Source organism: Lolium rigidum, chromosome 7 (assembly GCF_022539505.1).
Source record: "Lolium rigidum isolate FL_2022 chromosome 7, APGP_CSIRO_Lrig_0.1, whole genome shotgun sequence".
Lineage (NCBI taxonomy): Eukaryota > Viridiplantae > Streptophyta > Magnoliopsida > Poales > Poaceae > Lolium > Lolium rigidum.
Genome location: NC_061514.1, coordinates 299,880,744 through 299,902,201, shown reverse-complemented (window position 1 = coordinate 299,902,201; position 21,458 = coordinate 299,880,744). Strand labels below are relative to the sequence as shown.

General features: G+C 42.5%; 1 protein-coding gene across 1 annotated transcript; it reads left to right on the top strand.

The window, feature by feature from the left end:
- Positions 1 to 8,275: 8,275 nt before the first annotated feature.
- On the top strand, positions 8,276 to 11,668 carry LOC124673046 (putative disease resistance protein RGA3). Its single transcript, XM_047209180.1, has one exon. It carries the CDS (start codon positions 8,276 to 8,278, stop codon positions 11,666 to 11,668), a length of 3,393 nt encoding a protein of 1,130 aa, XP_047065136.1.
- Positions 11,669 to 21,458: the final 9,790 nt, after the last annotated feature.

Genomic DNA, 21,458 nt, shown 5'->3' with positions numbered 1-21,458 from the left:
GTAAAGTCAAGCCTGAACTTGCATCAGATGTATTGACATTGGAAATACTGTCTTTCTCTGTAACAGTAATAGGGTAGTACTATTTCACGTTGATGCTACTTTGTTCTATGGCCAGAATTTTTTGAGCGTATTCAGAATGTTAGCAAGCTTGATTGTTTGTCATGAAATGGCACCTATTTGCAGGCTATTTCTCTTGGAAACATACCATAAAGTCACATTCAAAGTTGTTTTGTTTTCTGTTATCACTTGATGATATTTCAACTGTTAACCATGCCTACAGAATTATTACTTCTTCTGCCTTATTTCCATTCAGGTGTATCTTGTATTGGCAGCGCCAATATGATCCGGTATAAGTTATTAGTGGTGTTACTGCCTCCTTGGAGGCTTGGACTATGCTACATGTTGGCATGGCAGGTACTACGTTCTTCCTGTTTCTCGCATCCCCTAGCTTACACTAGTAGAAAAACGCTCATCTGTACCGGTTCCATAGGGGCATTAGTACCGGTTGAGCAACCGGTACTAATTATCCGGCACTAAAGGCCCCCCCTTTCGTACCGGTTGCTTACGAACCGGTACTAAAGGTGCCTCCACGTGGGCACGGAGGAACCCGTGGGGCTGGAGACCTTTGGTACCGGTTCGTAACACGAACCGGTATTAAAGCCTATTTCGTTTAATTTTTTTTTCCATTTTTTCTAATTATTTTTCACACCCTTTTTTTCACGGCCTCTTTTTTTTATTTTTTTCAGAATTACTAGTATTTCCGTTAGTCTCTAACTACACTTAATCTCTAGTCAAATTACTTACCCGTAGTCAAACTTCCCGGTCGGTCACCCATCCTCACACTACTCCCGCACTAGCACGCTTAACTTCCAAGTTCCATCCCGTTCCACTTCCAAGTGCTTCGCGCGCATGTATGTGATAATAGTATCATATCAATCCTATTAACATGTTGGTCGATGTCACACTTTTTATCGTTTGAATTCCAAATAATTGTTTTAATAAATAAAAGTAATGATGTAATAATAATGTTGAATAAATAAATAAAATTAACTTTTTAAATTTTTATTATTTTTAATTATTTTTAAAAAATTTAATATTTTTTGCAAAACCTAAAACTTGAAAAAATTGAAAATCTTATAATTTGATAAAAGTAATAGTAATATGTTAGGACTCAAAAAATCTTACAATTAATATTTTAATTTTAAAAAAATAAAAATATATAAAATTTTAAATTTCTGGAAAAAAACTAAAATCTTCCTGCTTTCATATTTTCATATTATACGTACTTTTTCGACGTCGTATGCAAAAGTTATTGCGGTTTTACCATTTTTCAAAACTTTTTTGCAAAAAAAGTGAAAATTCGAATTTCTTAATTTTTCCTAATAGTAGGTTGCATAACATAGAAGAATGTGAAAACATTTTATTTTTTGAATTTTCTATCATTTTCTTTTCTATTTTACGGTTGTCAAAAAAGGCGATCCACTGGGGGGGGGGTGGAGCTGCGTGGGGGAGCGAGAAAAACCTTTAAGTACCGGTTCGTGACACGAACCGTACTAAAGGTCTACCTTATAGTACCGGTTCGTGTCACGAACCGGCACTAAAGGTTTTTCAGTCGACGCAAACCCTTTAGTACTCGGTTCGTGTCACGAACCGATATTAAGATCCTTACGAACCGGTACTAAAGGTCTGAGCAGTGCAACCGGTACTAATACACCCTTTAGTACCGGTTCGTAAGGGAACCGGTATTTATGGCTTAGATGGATGAGAGGTTTTCTACTAGTGTTACAGATTGTGATGATATCATGGTAAGACTAAAATGTAATAACACCCTATTGGTGAGACCAAAAAGGAAGCAAAACTTTCAGACATGACCCAGATAAATAGAGAAGCCAATATAAAACCAGTGATCTCTAGACAAGAGCCATAAGATACTTATCACTGGCCATTTATAAGAGAACAAAAAAATGCATCATAGGCACCTGGAAGACCAAGCCTGGAGACGTAAATCTTTCTAATCAGCACAGGATGGAGACAAACTCGAAGGGCGGGGCCCGGTCCTGATAAGCCCCAATTTACTGCTTCTTCGCCACTAATAAAACCTACTCCCTGATTTCGGTAGACTAACTTGGACACGGGATTAGGAAATTCCACCCTTTTCCACCGGCTCCAGGACAAGAGGGTACCGACGAGTATCGGCTACCCTGGGTGCACTCGATATCTATAAGCTCCATAGGATGTATAGGCTTCTCTTCCTCTCATGTTTACGGTATGGGATAATAGTCTTTGTGAGGTGGGTCTTATTCTCTTCGAGCCCCTGTTTTGCACGAAGTTCAAAATGGGATATCCTCTTGTGTGCATAATTGCATGAACATAGTCCAAAATGGTCAACTGGGTTTAAGGGAATAATTGGCAAAGGTGGAGGAGTTGATGAAGACTATACTAAGTTCTCACTGTCTTAATCAAGTAACGGATATAGAAAATCCATATGCACACTTCAAGCGGATCAGTACGAACATCAAAAAATTTATCATTTCATGTTATAGAGTAATTGTGAATCTTTTATTTTGGCATGATACTCTTGGACATCATTTTACTCTGTTGTCATTTTCTGAAACAAACTCCAGCTCCTGAGATATGGAAGGCCACTACAGGCAAAGTGGATATTTTTGTGGCAGTTGTTGGTTCAGAGGCACACTGATAGGTGTAGGGAGGTACCTGAAGATGGAAATTCCATCCGTAAAGATAGTGTGTGTGGAACCTTCAGAGAGCGCTATACCTTTAGATTTCATAACCATAATATGTGGTACTTAATTGGAGAGGAGCTATTCATTTCCCACACCGGAGCATATTATATTGGATTCAAGAGCAACAGACGCGACGCACGAGGTTCCTGGTTCCAAATCTCTAATTGCATAGTAGTTTAGGTATCTATTATAAGAACAACTATGGGGCTTGTGTCATTTGCGATCTGATGGAAATAGAGGTTTCAGATCATAATGTTGTCGATGAAATATTCAGGATGGATGGTTCCATCTCAAATGCTAACTATGTGGCAAAGAACACTACTATGATTCTTTTTTCTTGATGAATGCCTATGTCATTTCTTCTTCCTAACAGTTAGATTTATTTAGATTTTTCTAATTGTTGTTTGGAGTAAAATATACTCCCTCCGTCCATAAATAGATGTCAAAGATTTGTTCAAATTCGGATGTATCTATACACTAAATCGTGGCTAGATACATTCAAATTTAGACAAATGTTTGGCATCTATTTATGGACAGAGGTAGTAGAATATTTCTTCCTAAAAATTTCTATTTCTATACTGCATGTCGATAACTTTATGTACGTGGGAAAACTGAAAAGGGCCAAGAACTGCATATCCTCTGAGTTTCATACAACCACTCCACTACCAGCCCATGAACTGCATACCGTCTGAAATTCACCTTCCTATCTTGATGTCTGATGCTTTTTGTTTCTGGTGTCACAGTTGGTAATCCTGTAGATTTTTTGATAGTAATGGAAGTGGTATTGTTCATTTTCATTCCAGCTAGAATGAGTTATGTTTATTATATGACCTGATCTCCACTTTCTGGTTGAATTATGTTGTTTTCAAAATCTACACCATCAAATTTATTTTAGTTTATGACTCACAGGACCAACTTTTTTTCTAAATCAGGGGGCTTTTTTCCCCTTATATACATAGACTGTCAGGCTAAGGCGTCAGGTACTCAGGTTACAGTTATATATTTTGCTTGGTTACCTCAATATTGTAACTGAAAACTCGACCAGCTTTGTAAACCAGTGGATTATTTCTGTTAGACATAGGATTTCAAAATAAGGTGCCACGGGTATAGTCGCTTATTTGGCTTGGTGACTGTCTTTACGGTCTTCATGGTTCATCTATCATGTTTAGATAGTCGAGTTCAGACAATGATGATTGATAAAAGGATAGTGAAATCCTGTATGGGTGTTCCCGTATGCCAAATAGTACAAGTGCCACAAGGGTAGTGCAAGTGAATAAGGGTATATGAAATTTCTTTTCCCTTGAAACTATTATCTTCTGTTGGCGAGAGCACCAAGCCTTTTAGTTAGTATTATTTTTTAAAAAAATGTAAATGACAACCTATAAGCATCTAGGTTTTCCCACTTCAAGCCTAAGAATGGCAATCGATAGACCTTGCAAATTTGAGTTTTGATGGTATAGCTCTCTATTGCCAAATTTACTCAATATATTGTATTGAATACAAATCATGCAACCTCTAACTCCGTATTCATTGAACATTTCCTATTTCATGAAGCTGGTATTAGTCATCTATGTGTCACAACGAGTAGGGAGGTTTTATTGTTAGATGATGAGAATGACTGCGGTTATATCATGAATATATGTACTGCCTTTTTCTTGGTTATGTTTGGTTTTTAATACCCACATCTTTACCATAATAATGTGACCTCACTAATATTTTCAATTCTTTGTACATAAAATGTGAGCTGGATTTTCGATTTTACATTATTCGGTTGTAGTTATTTTGTACTCGGAGATGCAAGCACGATGAAGGGTTACCATTTAAGTAATCAGTTTACGTACATTTGTTATTCATTATAATTTTTGAAGAATAGTAAAGTCAAGCCTGAACTTGCATCAGATGTATTGACATTGGAAATACTCGTCTTTCTCTCGTAACAGTAATAGGGTAGTACTATTTCACGTTGATGCTACTTTGTTCTATGGCCAGAATTTTTTGAGCGTATTCAGAATGTTAGCAAGCTTGATTGTTTGTCATGAAATGGCACCTATTTGCAGGCTATTTCTCTTGGAAACATACCATAAAGTCACATTCAGAGTTGTTTTGTTTTCTGTTATCACTTGATGATATTTCAACTCTTAACCATGCCTACAAAATTATTACTTCTTCTGCCTTATTTCCATTCAGGTGTATCTTGTATTGGCAGCGCCAATATGATCCGGTATAAGTTATTAGTGGTGTTACTGCCTCCTTGGAGGCTTGGACTATGCTACATGTTGGCATGGCAGGTACTATGTTCTTCCTGTTTCTCGCATGCCCTAGCTTACAGATTGTGATGATATCATGGTAAGACTAAAATGTAATAACACCCTATTGGTGAGACCAAAAAGGAAGCAAAACTTTCAGACATGACCCAGATAAATAGAGAAGCCAATATAAAACCAGTGATCTCTAGACAAGAGCCATAAGATACTTATCACTAGCCATTTATAAGAGAACAAAAAAATGCATCATAGGCACCTGGAAGACCAAGCCTGGAGACGTAAATCTTTCTAATCAGCACAGGATGGAGACAAACTCGAAGGGCGGGGCCCGGTCCTGATAAGTCCCAATTTACTGCTTCTTCGCCACTAATAAAACCTACTCCCTGATTTCGGTAGACTAACTTGGACACAGGATTAGGAAATTCCACCCTTTTCCACCGGCTCCAGGACAAGAGGGTACCGACGAGTATCGTCTACCCTGGGTGCACTCGATATCTATAAGCTCCATAGGATGTATAGGCTTCTCTTCCTCTCATGTTTACGGTATGGGATAATAGTCTTTGTGAGGTGGGTCTTATTCTCTTCGAGCCCCTGTTTTGCACGAAGTTCAAAATGGGATATCCTCTTGTGTGCATAATTGCATGAACATAGTCCAAAATGGTCAACTGGGTTTAAGGGAATAATTGGCAAAGGTGGAGGAGTTGATGAAGACTATACTAAGTTCTCACTGTCTTAATCAAGTAACGGATATAGAAAATCCATATGCACACTTCAAGCAGACTGGTACGAACATCAAAAAATTTATCATTTCATGTTATAGAGTAATTGTGAATCTTTTATTTTGGCATGATACTCTTGGACATCATTTTACTCTGTTGTCATTTTCTGAAACAAACTCCAGCTCCTGAGATATGGAAGGCCACTACAGGCAAAGTGGATATTTTTGTGGCGAGCTTGTTGGTTCGGAGGCACACCGATAGGTGTAGGGAGGTACTCGAAGATGGAAATTCCATCCGTAAAGATAGTGTGTGTGGAACCTTCAGAGAGCGCTATATCTTTAGATTTCATAACCATAATATGTGGTACATAATTGGAGAGGAGCTATTCATTTCCCACACCGGAGCATATTATATTGGATTCAAGAGCAACAGACGCGACGCACGAGGTTCCTGGTTCCAAATCTCTAATTGCATAGTAGTTTAGGTATCTATTATAAGAACAACTATGGGGCTTGTGTCATTTGCGATCTGATGGAAATAGAGGTTTCAGATCATAATGTTGTTGATGAAATATTCAGGATGGATGGTTCCATCTCAAATGCTAACTATGTGGCAAAGAACACTACTATGATTCTTTTTTCTTGATGAATGCCTATGTCATTTCTTCTTCCTAACAGTTAGATTTATTTAGATTTTTCTAATTGTTGTTTGGAGTAAAATATACTCCTCCAGTCCATAAATAGATGTCAAAGATTTGTTCAAATTCGGATGTATCTATACACTAAATCGTGGCTAGATACATTCAAATTTAGACAAATGTTTGGCATCTATTTATGGACAGAGGTAGTAGAATATTTCTTCCTAAAAATTTCTATTTCTATACTGCATGTCGATAACTTTATGTACGTGGGAAAACTGAAAAGGGCCAAGAACTGCATATCCTCTGAGTTTCATACAACCACTCCACTACCAGCCCATGAACTGCATACCGTCTGAAATTCACCTTCCTATCTTGATGTCTGAGGCTTTTTGTTTCGGTGTCACAGCTTGGTAATCCCGTAGATTTTTTGATAGTAATGGAAGTGGTATTGTTCATTTTCATTCCAGCTAGAATGAGTTATGTTTATTATATGACCTGATCTCCACTTTCTGGTTGAATTATGTTGTTTTCAAAATCTACACCATCAAATTTATTTTAGTTTATGACTCACAGGACCAACTTTTTTTCTAAATCAGGGGGCTTTTTTCCCCTTATATACATAGACTCGTCGAGCTAAGGCGTCGAGTACTCAGAGTTACAGCTTATATATTTTGCTTGGTTACCTCAATATTGTAATCGAAAACTCGACCAGCTTTGTAAACCAGATGGATTATTTCTGTTAGACATAGGATTTCAAACTAAGGTGCCACGGGTATAGTCGCTTATTTGGCTTGGTGATCTGTCTTTACGGTCTTCATGGTTCATCTATCATGTTTAGATAGTCGAGTTCGACAATGATGATTGATAAAAGGATAGTGAAATCCTGTATGGGTGTTCCCGTATGCCAAATAGTACAAGTGCCATAAGGGTAGTGCAAGTGAATAAGGGTATATGAAATTTCTTTTCCCTTGAAACTATTATCTTCTGTTGGCGAGAGCACCAAGCCTTTTAGTTAGTATTATTTTTTTTTAAAATGTAAATGACAACCTATAAGCATCTAGGTTTTCCCACTTCAAGCCTAAGAATGGCAATCGATAGACCTTGCAAATTTGAGTTTTGATGGTATAGCTCTCTATTGCCAAATTTACTCAATATATTGTATTGAATACAAATCATGCAACCTCTAACTCCGTATTCATTGAACATTTCCTATTTCATGAAGCTGGTATTAGTCATCTATGTGTCACAACGAGTAGGGAGGTTTTATTGTTAGATGATGAGAATGACTGCGGTTATATCATCATAGTGTTTTAGTCTGTAAGCCTTGGTCACCAAGTGTGTCGCGTTCTGGATTCAATGAAATTGCTCACCGTATTTTTTCTATGGGATTGCTCACCGTATTTGTCCATGGGATTGCTCACCTGTTTGGCACACTTGGTTTGCTGCCCTGTTTGTAGTTTTGTGTGATTTATCCTAATTGACATTGTTTTGTTGAACCTAAATAATGTATTATCATGTTGGAAGCTAATTTTTTATCACCGTTATTCAAAATTTATATTGGTACGAGCTTCACGGGATCGTGCGCCAAGGCGCACATCTAAATCTAGTGTACTATAATAGTACTATCGTTACGTTAAGCATTGGGTGACTAGGTTCACAAGGAGTGATTGGGGTGTTTAGGTAAAGGTGTTTTTAGAATAAATAAAAAAGAGCAAGGACGGCATCCGGCGGAAAAAAACGGGGCAAGCTGACACGTTTGGACGGAAAGAGTATTATCGTTTCGTTGACCTGGAACCAGGGGTCGTGAAGATAAGCTCGCGAGCAAACTCCATCTCCCTCTCCTCCCCTCCCCTGCCCCCCGTACACCCACCTAAATCTCCCATAAAAGGCGATCACCAAGAGAAAGAGATGGCGGAATCAGCGTCAGCTGGCGGCTTGGATCCTGCTGTACTGGCGGAGGCGCCGAAGCTGGTCTGCTCGGTTTCTCAGGCCATGGAGGGTCTGGCCGCCCAGATCCAGTCGCACGACGGGAAATGGGGGCCTAGGAGCTGGGGGTGGAAGGTCGTCGGCCCCGAGCTGGAGGTGCTCAAGGTGTACATGCTCAAGATCTGGTTCATCTCCGCCGGCGCCGAGCCACAGCGCGCCGGAGACAAGGCTCTGGCTTTGCAGGCCAGAGATGCAACCTACTTCATCGACGACCTCCAGGATATGATACTCCACTGCTGCACCCTTGCACGGCGAGCCAAGACTCTCAGCCACCAATTCAAGCTCCTTCCCGCTCTATGGTATTGCTGGAACCGCCTGCTTGTGCTGCTCGCCACGAAACCACCACACAAGATCATGAGGGACATCAAAGTTGTGAATCAAGAAACTCGCAGGATTGGCCATCTGCTACAGAACGGTGCAGGCCCATCGTCCGCTTCGCTGCCGCCGCCACCTTCGCCTGATTCGGCAAGGGAAATCCTCCAGCCCAAGGTATTTGGCCGCGACAAGGAGAGGGATGACATAGTGCAGATGCTCATCCGCGGCGGCAAGGTTGCTGCACCTCACATGACGGTCTCTATTGTTGGCACCGGAGGAATCGGGAAGACAACACTCGCCAAGATGGTCTTCGACGATGCACAAGTCAGGCAGCATTTTGATGTTAGATGCTGGGTCTCTGTTTCCAGTAGATTCGACCTAATGAAGCTCGCAGCCGAGATCCTAAGCTCGGCCCAGCCATCTTGGGATGGCTCTGCTGACACGATGGTGGATGTTCAAATGCTTCAGTCCGAGCTCCGCCAGTTAGTTACATCCAAGAGGTACCTGATTGTTCTCGATGATGTATGGAACAACATCACCGATGATATCTGGCTGGACATGCTTGCTCCTCTACGGTCTGCAGATATTGGTAGCAGAATCCTGGTGACTTCCCGCACGGACACCATGCCTCGTACCGTCGGCACATCGCAGCTGCACACCCTGCATCCGCTAAATAGCGACGATTGCTGGGCCCTGCTCAAGGTACATGCTTTTCCGAGTGATAGCGATGATGTCCATCCAGACCTCGAGCTGATCGGGAAGCAAATTGTTGCAAGAATCAATGGATCGCCTTTGGCTGCCAAGCTGCTGGGAGGTTTGCTGGGAGATACAAGGAGCAAAAGTCAGTGGATGAATATCATGGAAAAAGGATTACAAGACAACAATATTTCCCTTGTCCTACGCTTGAGCTATATGTACCTGCCCGTACACCTCAAGCGGTGCTTCACATACTGCAGTTTATTTGCACCAGGCTATAAGTTTGATCCAGCTCACTTGTCCTGGCTTTGGATTGCTGAGGGTTTTATTGAACCGCAAGACGGGGATGAGAGAAGGCTGGAAGACATAGCTAGAGAATATTTTGATCAGCTCCTTTCACGCTCATTCTTCCAGGAACTCAAGCTTGGACCCAAGACCTGCTATTTTGTGCACGACTTACTCCATGATCTTGCAAAGTCTGTTGCTGCAGTGGACTGCTTCCGTATTGAGGATGGCATGAACTCTGACATCCCGTCGACTGTTTGCCATCTGTCAGTCAGTGTGAATAGTATATCTGATCTTACAAACTTCTCCGCGCTCGAAAATCTGCGCACCTTGTTAATCCAGCCATCACTTCCGTTCTCCTTCAGTTGCTTCCAAGAGGATTTTGCTGTGAACTTAAAATGTCTCCTGGAGAAGTCAAAACGTTTGCGTGTTCTTGATCTCAGTGGTTTTAAATTAGAAGAGTTGCCCCAATGCATTGTTGACTTACTGCACCTCCGTTACCTATCCCTCCATGGCTCCATCCAGAGGCTTCCTGAGTCGATCGGCAAGCTCCTGAATCTGCAAACATTATGCTTCACTGGGAAATGTTCCCTTGATAAGCTTCCTGCAAGCATTACTATGCTTGTCAATTTGCGCCACCTTCTTGTTGAAACAAAGTATATTGCTGGATTGACGGGCATTGGTCAGCTAGCTAACCTTCAGGGATCACTTGAGCTCCATGTTGACAAGAGGGAAGGGCATAAAGTAGAAGAGTTGATGAACATCAACGGTCTCCACGGGTTGCTCAAAATAAAAAATCTAGAACATGTTTCAAGCTATGAAGAAGCCTGTAAAGCTGAGTTGAATAAGAAATCAAATCTTAGTTCTCTGTATTTGGAATGGAGCTCTGCTAGTAGAAATAAATCCCCACCTTCTGATAGAAAGGTGCTTGAAGGCCTACAGCCGCACCAAGGCATAAAGGTACTAAATGTTAGAAGGTACTGTGGCACGGAAACTCCCAGGTGGCTACAGTCATTGCAGCAGCTTAGTTCCTTGCACCTTACAAATTGCAGGAGTTTGGCCATGCTTCCTCCACTGGGGCATTTGGGGTCACTCAGATACCTGCACATGAAGGAGCTGTGTGCAGTTGACCGAATTGGGCATGAGTTTTATGGCACTGGTGATGTGGCATTTCCATCCCTAAGATTCCTTGAATTTGATGATTTCCCAAGGTTGTATGACTGGTCTGGAATAGCAGACCGAGAGTCATTTCCATGCCTTGAAAGATTAGCTATAATGGATTGTCCAGAATTGGTCAAAATTCCTCCATTCTTTCCAGCTACTCGTGAAATTACCATTGAGCGTACACGATTAATACCATATATGAGGCTTGCCTCTTTTTCTTCAACTTCAGAGAAGTTCCAGCTGGATGTATTCACAACTTCTCTTGACTTCAACAGGCTACTCAGTAAACAGCACATAGAAGCCATTGCAGCCTTAAATATAAGTGGCGCTGAAGAAATCGTTGCTACTGAAGAAATCGGGTCCTTTGTTTCTCTACAAAGGATCCAGCTTTCTCGGTGCAATGTTACGGACCAGAATTTTAGTAGGTTTCTCCAGGCTCTGCCTTGTCTGTGCTCGTTGGAGATAATAGACCTGCCTAACATAACATCTCTTCCAGCATCGGAAACACTTAAGTTCAGCACAGTGCTCACTGAGTTGTCCATACGTAACTGTCATTTGCTTCAGTCTATCTCGTCACTGCAGTCTTTGGATTCGTTAAAGTATCTGGTGATCGAGAGGTGTCCTAAAGTAACGGCAAGATCATTTCCGTTGAACTTTAAAAGCCTATTATCTCTCAAAGTGCTGAGAATATCTTATTGCTCAGAGCTCCAATCTTTACCAGTGTGTGGTCTTCCATCCTCACTAGAAACACTTCATATTATTGGGTGCCACCCAGAGTTTGCCAGGCAATCAAGAAATAGAAATGGCCATTACTTTGAGAAGCTTGCAACAATACCTACTGTAATTATTCAGTGACAGAATATTGTGCAGGTATATGTAAATCTCGGCTCTCTTGTTTTCGCTTTGTAATTTTTTTTTGTTCCTGCAGGTTTATGAGAAATTTAAAAAGATCTGCATGCAACTTATTATATCATTATTGGCTGGGACAAATTAACATGACAACTACAATTGTTAATTCACCTCAAAAGCCCGAGTAGGATCAATATACCCACCCTTGCTTTGCTAGCCCATTGTACATGTCCTGATGAAATCTTGGACCTTGTCGAAACTGGGGTTCTTTTGCAGCTCAAATTTCCATTCCAGGCAGCCATATTCGCTTGATCATGTCCTTGTCCGACTTGCACTTTTGTGAAGTGTTTAATATAGTAGTACGTGATTAAGAAAACTACGAAGTGATGGGAATTGGGAAGTTTGAAGAAGCATGCAGCTTAGTCCAGAAACTCTTATAGAAAATTATAGAAGGCTAGGTGCATAAAAGACCTTTCGTTGCAATTAATGATGGAAATTTGTAGAAGTTACCATTATATTTATGCAACAATTTTATTGTTGTGGCTACCCATCTTTAACCTGCGGTCAGTTGGTGGTCTCCAACCTAAAAATGCTGCCTTATGCAGTTAGTTTCTTGTCATATCTTGTCCTTGTTTAATCTTGTGAGAAATATCTGATGTTTATCTGTATGTGTGGCAGTGTGATGAAACTTTGAGGAGTTTGTGAAGTTCAAATGGATATCTTCACCATTGTACTGAAGACCAAAATACAAATGTGCCCATGCTTTGGGATTTTTGCAAGAAACCGTGGCGAATCCTGTCCGTTCAGAGCTTATCAGATTAGCAGTTATCTGCTATCCTTGCACTAGGCTCACACTTATGTATATGTATTTCTCTAACTGCTGGGTCTTTGCAATATTGACCTTTTTAGCAGGATAGTTACTGTAATTTGTTGTGTTGTTAAGTTGTATGATTAGTTTGTGGATCATATTGGATGTTGGGAGTTGTATCAATCCCTCAGGCTGTGAGGCTCTCTGAACGAGAAGTGTGTTTGCTTTGTACTACTAGAGAGAAGTGTGTTTGCTTTGTTGTACTACAACTGTTATTTGGTTGTACGTTGCTTGTTGAAAGATAAACTTGCTTGTTGGAAGATAAACTGCAAGTCTTGCTGCACCTGTACTTGCCATCCCTTTTCTGCTCAGTCGACTGCTTTAGATTTTCCGAAAGGAGAATCTAAAACTTTTTATTTTATTTTGTGCCATGAACCATAACAAGACTATCTATGTCGAACTATATGCGTTGCCCAATTTTTGGCACAAATGTCCAATCTATTGGCACCAATTTTACATGATGTGTGAAATATTTTTTTTTCCATTACAAATTTAATAGAAGATAAGTTTTCATTTTTATGCAAACCATGTTCTAAAATATAATTTCGTCCAATTTATTGGAACGTTCTGTGTATTGGATAATGTACACTAAATATTTAGTATCTTCTCCGATCCATAAAAAGTGTCAGAGATTTAGTACAAAGTTAGTACTTATATTTGTAAAACAGAAGCTCAGGTTGATCCAGTAGATATAATAATTTCAGTAAGAAGACTTTTGCATGTTTCTATTACTAATTTTATTGCCAATTTTAAAGCTGAATGCTCAATTTCTTAATGTGACTTCGCCCCGAATGGCCCGTGTACTAAACATCAAACAATGTACATAGCACCTCACCAAGACAAAACTATAGGTTTTCTCTACAGAACAACATATACGTAACAAAAAAAAAATTATGCACACCACGCCAGCGCCGAGTCTTGCTACTGTCGGCTTCTCTGTAGCATGACATACACGTAACAAAAGAAACTACACGCCAGGCTCAGGACCTGAATATACTACATGTCTATATAAATGTATGTAGTCTACAATCTACATACATAGATCACTAAACAAAACCAATGCTCCTACATGCTCCTGGAGCTTGTGAAAGTCTGGTGCCTTTTCATTCCTGCTAGTTGTCTGTTACCTTTCAAATAGTCCTCTGGTCACCTGTTTAATTGCGGACCTGTATACGTTGGTTTCTCAGATCTGGCTCACCGTGCCCTCTTTAACCAAGAAGGCTAGCGCGAGCTAGGATTTTCCTGCAGTCCCTTTAAGAAATTCACATATTTTGGGGGATCAATCAAATCCACATTTTTTTTCACGCAGTATCGCCTTAAGCACAGTTTGATCCTTCCAAGTCATCTGGTTATCACATATGTTAAAGAATTCTTCAATAAAAAAATTCAAGGATGAACCAGACATTCACCTTCCAGATATGACAGCATAAGTGGAAACCAGTATTTATTCATCAAGGTAGCTCATGTTGTATTTGTCAATCAGTGAATAACTGAATATAGACTACTCACTAAACTGGGAGGGAGTAATCCTGGATGGCAGCTCTTTCGCAAAACATATTATTCAAGACGAATATATACCTCTTTCCCTTCTTTTTTTGGAAAACTATCTCACAGTTAAACATGTCAGAGCAAGGGCCAGTGTTGTAATCTCCAGATTCAATTACTAACTGCACTATATCTCTGTTACAGCAGAAAAATTCCACGACATGGTCGCTGGATGAATGGCAGATTCTTTGTTGCTATGGATGTCATTTGAAGTCCTCTCAATTACTCCTTTGAAAGCACTCACGAAAGATGGCAAATTTACCCATGGGCATCCCGGAAGCAGATCCTCTAACGTGGAGGATTGAAGTCAGGTAAGGTACACCTGCCTAACTTTCCATCTCCACATCTATATGATCAAGTCTAATTTGATCTAAATTAACTTGCATAATATAAGTAAGCCATATTCATTTACAATAATTACTTACAATCAAAATTATGACTGTCTCTTTTTTAGTTTATATGATTTATTTGTACAGTAATACATACGGTATTTGCTACAGTTCCCTGACTTTTCTTCTACGTTTTGCACTAGCTAACCACTGTGCTTACCTGACTTTTGTCCTCTACGTTAGAGGATCCCCCCCCCCGGCGACTTGGGGGTAAACCCTAGCTTTCGTCTGGTTCTTGGATCTCGATCGCAAAAAGGAGGTGCTCGCGGAGGAAGGCTGCCAGCTGCTGACTTGGCATGGCGGCGTGGGATGTGCACAGGATGGCAGAGAGGCAGCTCGGCAGTAGGGCGCTATGGTGCCCGGACCTGGTTCCAGTCTGCACCCGGGCGGATGAGTGCGGTGCTTCCAGATCTGACAGGCTCGATGCAGCTAGGTGTGGACAAGGCGGGCCCGAATCCGGCGGCAGCCGCTCAGTGGTGACATGGGGTGGCTCCATTCCAGGCAGAGGCAGTTCACATAGTTGTGGGTGGTGTTGCTGGGGGAGTGGGGTGCCAGTGGTCAGATGCCGCGTCGGTGGCTGTACACGGTGTTGTGATAGTGCGTGGTGGTCAGAGGGTGGTGAGGCAGGGGCAGCGGCGAGCGTGCGGGTCAGATCAGGGCTAGGCGATCCTAGGTCTGGCAGCTGCTTTGCGGGATTGTTCAGGTCCGAGCTCTAAGATCGTCGCACCAGTTGTGATCATCGTCCGACTATGGCCACGTAGCCCCCTGCCTATGTGCGGTGGCCTCACGGGCTTGTTGGTCACGGATCTTTTTGGGTTGTGTATTGGGGGCTCGGGAGAAATCCCTGTTGGCATGTCTGGCACCATTGCGGCGGCGCTCATGGGCATCGCCATTGCTCCTAGAGGGCGTCGGGGCTATTTCCCTCTACGACCCCAGGGTATACCCTAGGACTAGCTTGCTGGTCCAGGCAGCAGTGGCATGCTAATGTCGCATCCCTTCTTAAAGGTGTTACCTTGGTACTCTTGTGATCCGTGATCTTCAAGCGTTGTGCAAGTTGGATGCCTATGTTGTTGAGGTCCTTCTCGCTTGCGAGTTGCATTGTTTTTCTTTCTTGTTGGGCATATATGTGTGTTGCCCATTTTCTTGCTTTTGACCTGTGTGTATGATTGTGGTTGCTTTATTTATAAAGCGGGACGAAAGCCTATTTCAAGGAAACACACTATTATAGGAGAAAAGGGGCATAATAAGCTAGAGGAAAAGCAATATTTCTCAAAATATGTGTACTGCAAAGCTTCAAGGTAGTATTTTTTGTGTGTCATACGACAACAAGTCAAAACGTTGAAAGAGATTGAAATGAAAAGAGTTGGTGGGCACACGATAAGGTTGTCAACAAAAAGGCTGATAGTTTGCATCAGAATGGGGATTCAATAGGCAGTTTACCGCCAGGAAATAGATTTTACTACACTGAGTAGATTTTTTTACAAGATGGATGCTATGTGCACGGAATAAAGCAAAAGCTATGGGTAGGTACACATGTAACTTGTCAACTATGATGAGAGTGAGAAGGTCTTATTTGCAGCCTGGGCGTGGAGCCAGACTTTTTGTTTGTTTGTAGGGAACAGGCAGGAGAGCTCCACAAATTTGCATCAAGCAAGAGGATAAAAATTGAGTACCCCAGAAAGAGGCAAACGGATAGAAACTGTGTGCTGAAGAGAGCAATAGACGAACACCCTATAAGAAAAGATACATTACGCAACTACGCAAGGCATGGTGGCACGACCAAACATTCTATCATACTACATGGCTCCTCGCATCCTCCCCAGCACCTCTTCTTCAGAGATGCCAAAGATAACATCCTGGGTCATTCTTCTTTCACCATTAAACACACGTTAGTTTCTTTCTTTCCAAAGCGCCCAAGAGACTCAAATCACGGTGTTGAAGCCAATTTTGGTGTGGTGGTAGAGATCGGAGTGTGGCATTGAGAGACTGCATGTTGGCGTTCCAGGTGGCTTCATGGCCAAGCACTGAAAGACCTAGCACCAAATTTGCTCAAAACTACTTGCCATAGAAAGATGAGGAAAGTATCCAAAGAAGATAGCAATGGAGAAGTTGGTTGAGGGTCTAAGAAATAATAACATTACATGAAGGAGTTGGTGCCCCTCTTGCTTCAAATTGCCAAAATGCATATGAAGCAAGGTGCGCAAGATGTGATTGCATGGAACTGGTCAACTGGTCACCATATGGGGAATACACTGTAATCTACAGGAAAGAGGACAGTTTTCCAAATAAAACTCTGCCATTGTTTGGAAAGCATCGACTGGAAACTGATGTGTTTACTACGCATTTAGAAAATATGTATAGTTGATAGGACATAGCAGGATCCCTGAAATGAGGGCTATGGCTGCACAGCCTGCTGTGTCCCTGAGCGCGGAAAAGCCGCAGATGGCAGTTGTAGCTTTTTCGACATTACGAAATGAGCATTTCAGCAGTTGAATAGATTGTCTTCTAGATCATCTAACTGAACAGATAGTGGTTCGTGTGTACTTATGAATCAACTGATTGTAATAATTGGCTACGAACATGTAGTTTAGCTCCCTGCCCCTCTTGTCTTGGACACAGAAAAGCGGGCACGGCCAACAGAATAGGAACAAAAAACGGACAGGTTCAGAAAGATAAAAGGAACCCCTGTTTGTTGAAAAGGAACGGCATGATGTAGAAAACTGAACTGAGTAATTGTTCGAATTGGGCAACGGTCATGATCACCAACTAATTGTTTGATGCGTACTTAGGCAATGTAATCAATCAAGCATGCGTATATGAAAAAGTACTGGACCATGATCACGAATTGAGCAGGTACGGAATCAAATCAAACAAACGGGAAGAAGCAAGGATAGGTGCTCGGGGAATCATACCGTTGACTTGCCGAGGCGCCGCATCATCGATCGGGCAGCTCTGCTGGAACCGATTCAGCCGAGCCGGAGACCAAGACGAGACGGGCACCCCCCTGCTTCCAGCGAATGGGGTCGATCGTCGTCGCCGCTACAGTCGGGAATCGGCCCGGCGCTGCGTGAGCGAGGGGATAAGGTGGGCCCGACGGAAGACGGCGACGCGAAGGGCGGCGATCGCAGCGTCCCAGAGGCCGGGAGTGAGGCAGGGTGGGATCCCCCGGGTCTGATCGGCCCGCGGGTACCTTGGCAGCAGCCACCCGACGACGGCTAGCAGTCTCCTGGAGACCCGAAAGAGCAACCCTCCGGGCAGGGCGACTGGCCATGTAGAAGGAGGGCAGGAGGCGTCGAGAGAACGCCTCGGGCCCAGCGCCTGGTTCTTGGTAGGAGAAGGGAGGTAATCCGACATTCTCGTTGCTGGTCGCCGCCACCGCCGAGAGGAGGAGTTTTTTTTTTAAAGAAAAATGGGGATGATGAAGAGATGGATTGAATTTAAACTCGAGCAGACAAACGATGATCGTTGGCACGACTAGAGAGGGATGAATAGGCGATATACAATTTTTATATCTTTTTCAAACGATTGAGGTGCGGAAGTAAAGGTGAAAGCTTCGTTAACTATGGTGAGCCTAGGATGATGCTATGAAATGCAATATGTAAAGAAACCACAAGTAAGGATGAGAGAGGAGCGGGACAACCGGGGGATGAAGCGAAGACGCGATATGTTTCCCGCAGTTTCTCCGACAAAAGGGAGTACGTCTGCGTTGAGGAAGTATGGACCATGAAGGTCCAACGGCCACACAGGCCTCACCTTATACCTCGAGAAAACCCCACGAAGGAGTTTCCTCTTCTCCACTATGTAGCCGGTCGAGGCGACGGTTCCTTCACAAGGTTGGGGCGAGCTCCACAACGACGGAGGCTCCCAACACCCTATGGGGCTAGCACAACTCCAAGCTAGCCTCCATAGGAGCACATCTCCAAGGAGTCCCACAATAGGAACCCTAATAACAAGATCCACTAAGGACTAGGTGGTATTGATGAAATCTCTCTTGGTAGAACTATAGATCGGGGTCTCCTCCACCAACCCTCAAAGTTTGAGCATGATTAATTGGATGGGGAGGAAGATCCTCAAGAAATTGAGCTTAGCAACAACGGAGGAGAGAGAGAGAAGACTTAGTGCGAGTTGGGGAAGAAGACCCCCTTTTATAGGAGCCTTCAAATCCAACCGTTATGTGCAGTTCCCGCACAAGCGGTACTACCGCTCCGGGGAGCGGTACCACCGCTCTGGACTTTGAATCTGCCCGTAGAAGTGCCACATGGGGGCTGATGGCGTGTAACTCACACGTTCGTTGGGAACCCCAAGAGGAAGGTATGATGCGCACAGCAGCAAGTTTTCCCTCAGAAAGAAACCAAGGTTTATTGAACAAGGAGGAGCCAAGAAGCACGTTGAAGGTTGATGGCGGCGGGATGTAGTGCGGCGCAACACCAGAGATTCCGGCGCCAACGTGGAACCTGCACAACACAACCAAAGTACTTTGCCCCAACGAAACAGGTGAGGTTGTCAATCTCACCGGCTTGCCGTAACAAAGGATTAACCGTATTGTGTGGAAGATGATTGTTTGCAAGAAAACAAGTAAAACAAGTATTGCAAGCAGATTTGTATTTCAAGTATAAAAGAATGGACCGGGGTCCACAGCTTCACTAGGGGTGTCTCTCCCATAAGATAAAAGCATGTTGGGTGAACAAATTACAGTCGGGCAATTGACAAATAGAGAGGGCATAACAATGCACATACATGTCATGATAAGTATAGTGAGATTTAATTGGGCATTACGACAAAGTACATAGACCGCCATCCAAGCATGCATCTATGCCTAAAAAGTCCACCTTCAGAGTTATCATCCGAACCCTTCCAGTATTAAGTTGCTAACAACGGACAATTGCATTAAGTATGGCGCGTAATGTAATCAACAACTACATCCTCTGACATAGCATCAATGTTTTATCCCTAGTGGCAACAAGACATCCACAACCTTAGAACTTTCTCATCACCGTCCCGGATATCAATGGAGGCATGAACCCACTATCGAGCATAAATACTCCCTCTTGGAGTTAAGAGCAAAAACTTGGCCGAGCCTCTACTAATAACGGAGAGCATGCAAGATCATAAACAACACATAGGTAATAACTTGATAATTAACATAACATAGTATTCTCTATCCATCGGATCCCGACAAACACAACATATAGCATTACAGATAGATGATCTTGATCATGTTAGGCAGCTCACAAGATCCAACAATGAAGCACAATGAGGAGAAGACAACCATCTAGCTACCGCTATGGACCCATAGTCCGTGGGTGAACTACTCACTCATCACTCCGGAGGCGACCATGGCGGTGTAGAGTCCTCCGGGAGATGAATCCCCTCTCCGGCAGGGTGCCGGAGGAGATCTCCGGAATCCCCCGAGATGGGATTGGCGGCGGCGGCGTCTCGCAAGGTTTTCCGTATCGTGGCTCTCGGTATCGGGGGTTTCGCGACGGAGGCTATTTGTAGGCGGAAGGACAGGTCAAGAGGCGGCACGAGGGGCCCACACCATAGGTCGGCGCGGCCGGGGCCCGGGCCGCGCCGCCCGGCGTGTCGCCACCTCGTGGCCCCACTTCGACTCTCCTTCGGTCTTCTGGAAGCTTCGTGGCAAAATAGGACCCTGGGCGTTGATTTCGTCCAATTCCGAGAATATTTCGTTACTAGGATTTCTGAAACCAAAACAGCAGAAAACGACAGAATCGGCTCTTCGGCATCTTGTTAATAGGTTAGTTTCGGAAAATGCACGAATATGATATAAAGTGTGCATAAAACATGTAGATATCATCAATAATGTGGCATGGAACATAAGAAATTATCGATACGTCGGAGACGTATCAGCATCCCCAAGCTTAGTTCTCGCTCGTCCCGAGCAGTAAAACGATAACAAAGATAATTTCGAAGTGACATGCCATCATAACCTTGATCATACTATTTGTAAACATATGTAATGAATGCAGCGATCAAAACAATGGTAATGACATGAGTAAACAAGTGAATCATAAAGCAAAGACTTTTCATGAATAGTACTTCAAGACAAGCATCAATAAGTCTTGCATAAGAGTTAACTCATAAAGCAATAAATCAAAGTAAAGGTATTGAAGCAACACAAAGGAAGATTAAGTTTCAGCGGTTGCTTTCAACTTGTAACATATATATCTCATGGATAATTGTCAACATAGAGTGATATAACAAGTGCAATATGCAAGTATGTAGGAATCAATGCACAGTTCACACAAGTGTTTGCTTCTTGAGGTGGAGAGAGATAGGTGAACTGACTCAACATAAAAGTAAAAGAATGGTCCTTCAAAGAGGAAAGCATCGATTGCTATATTTGTGCTAGAGCTTTTATTTTGAAAACATGAAACAATTTTGTCAACGGTAGTAATAAAGCATATGAGTTATGTAAATTATATCTTACAAGTTGCAAGCCTCATGCATAGTATACTAATAGTGCCCGCACCTTGTCCTAATTAGCTTGGACTACCGGATCATCGCAATACACATGTTTTAACCAAGTGTCACAATGGGGTACCTCCATGCCGCCCGTACAAAGGTCTAAGGAGAAAGCTCGCATTTTGGATTTCTCGCTTTTGATTATTCTCAACTTAGACATCCATACCGGGACAACATGGACAACAGATAATGGACTCCTCTTTAATGCATAAGCATGTAGCAACAATTATTATTCTCATATGAGATTGAGGATATATGTCCAAAACTGAAACTTCCACCATGAATCATGGCTTTAGTTAGCGGCCCAATGTTCTTCTCTAACAATATGCATGCTCCAACCATTAAGGTGGTAGATATCTCTTACTTCAGACAAGACGGACATGCATAGCAACTCACATGATATTCAACAAAGAATAGTTGATGGCGTCCCCGAAACATGGTTATCGCACAACAAGCAACTTAATAAGAGATAAAGTGCATAAGTACATATTCAATACCACAATAGTTTTTA

Bases quoted from the DNA above. Each gene is read 5' to 3' on its own strand.
- LOC124673046 (XM_047209180.1), top strand. From the start codon at position 8,276: ATGGCGGAATCAGCGTCAGCTGGCGGCTTGGATCCTGCTGTACTGGCG.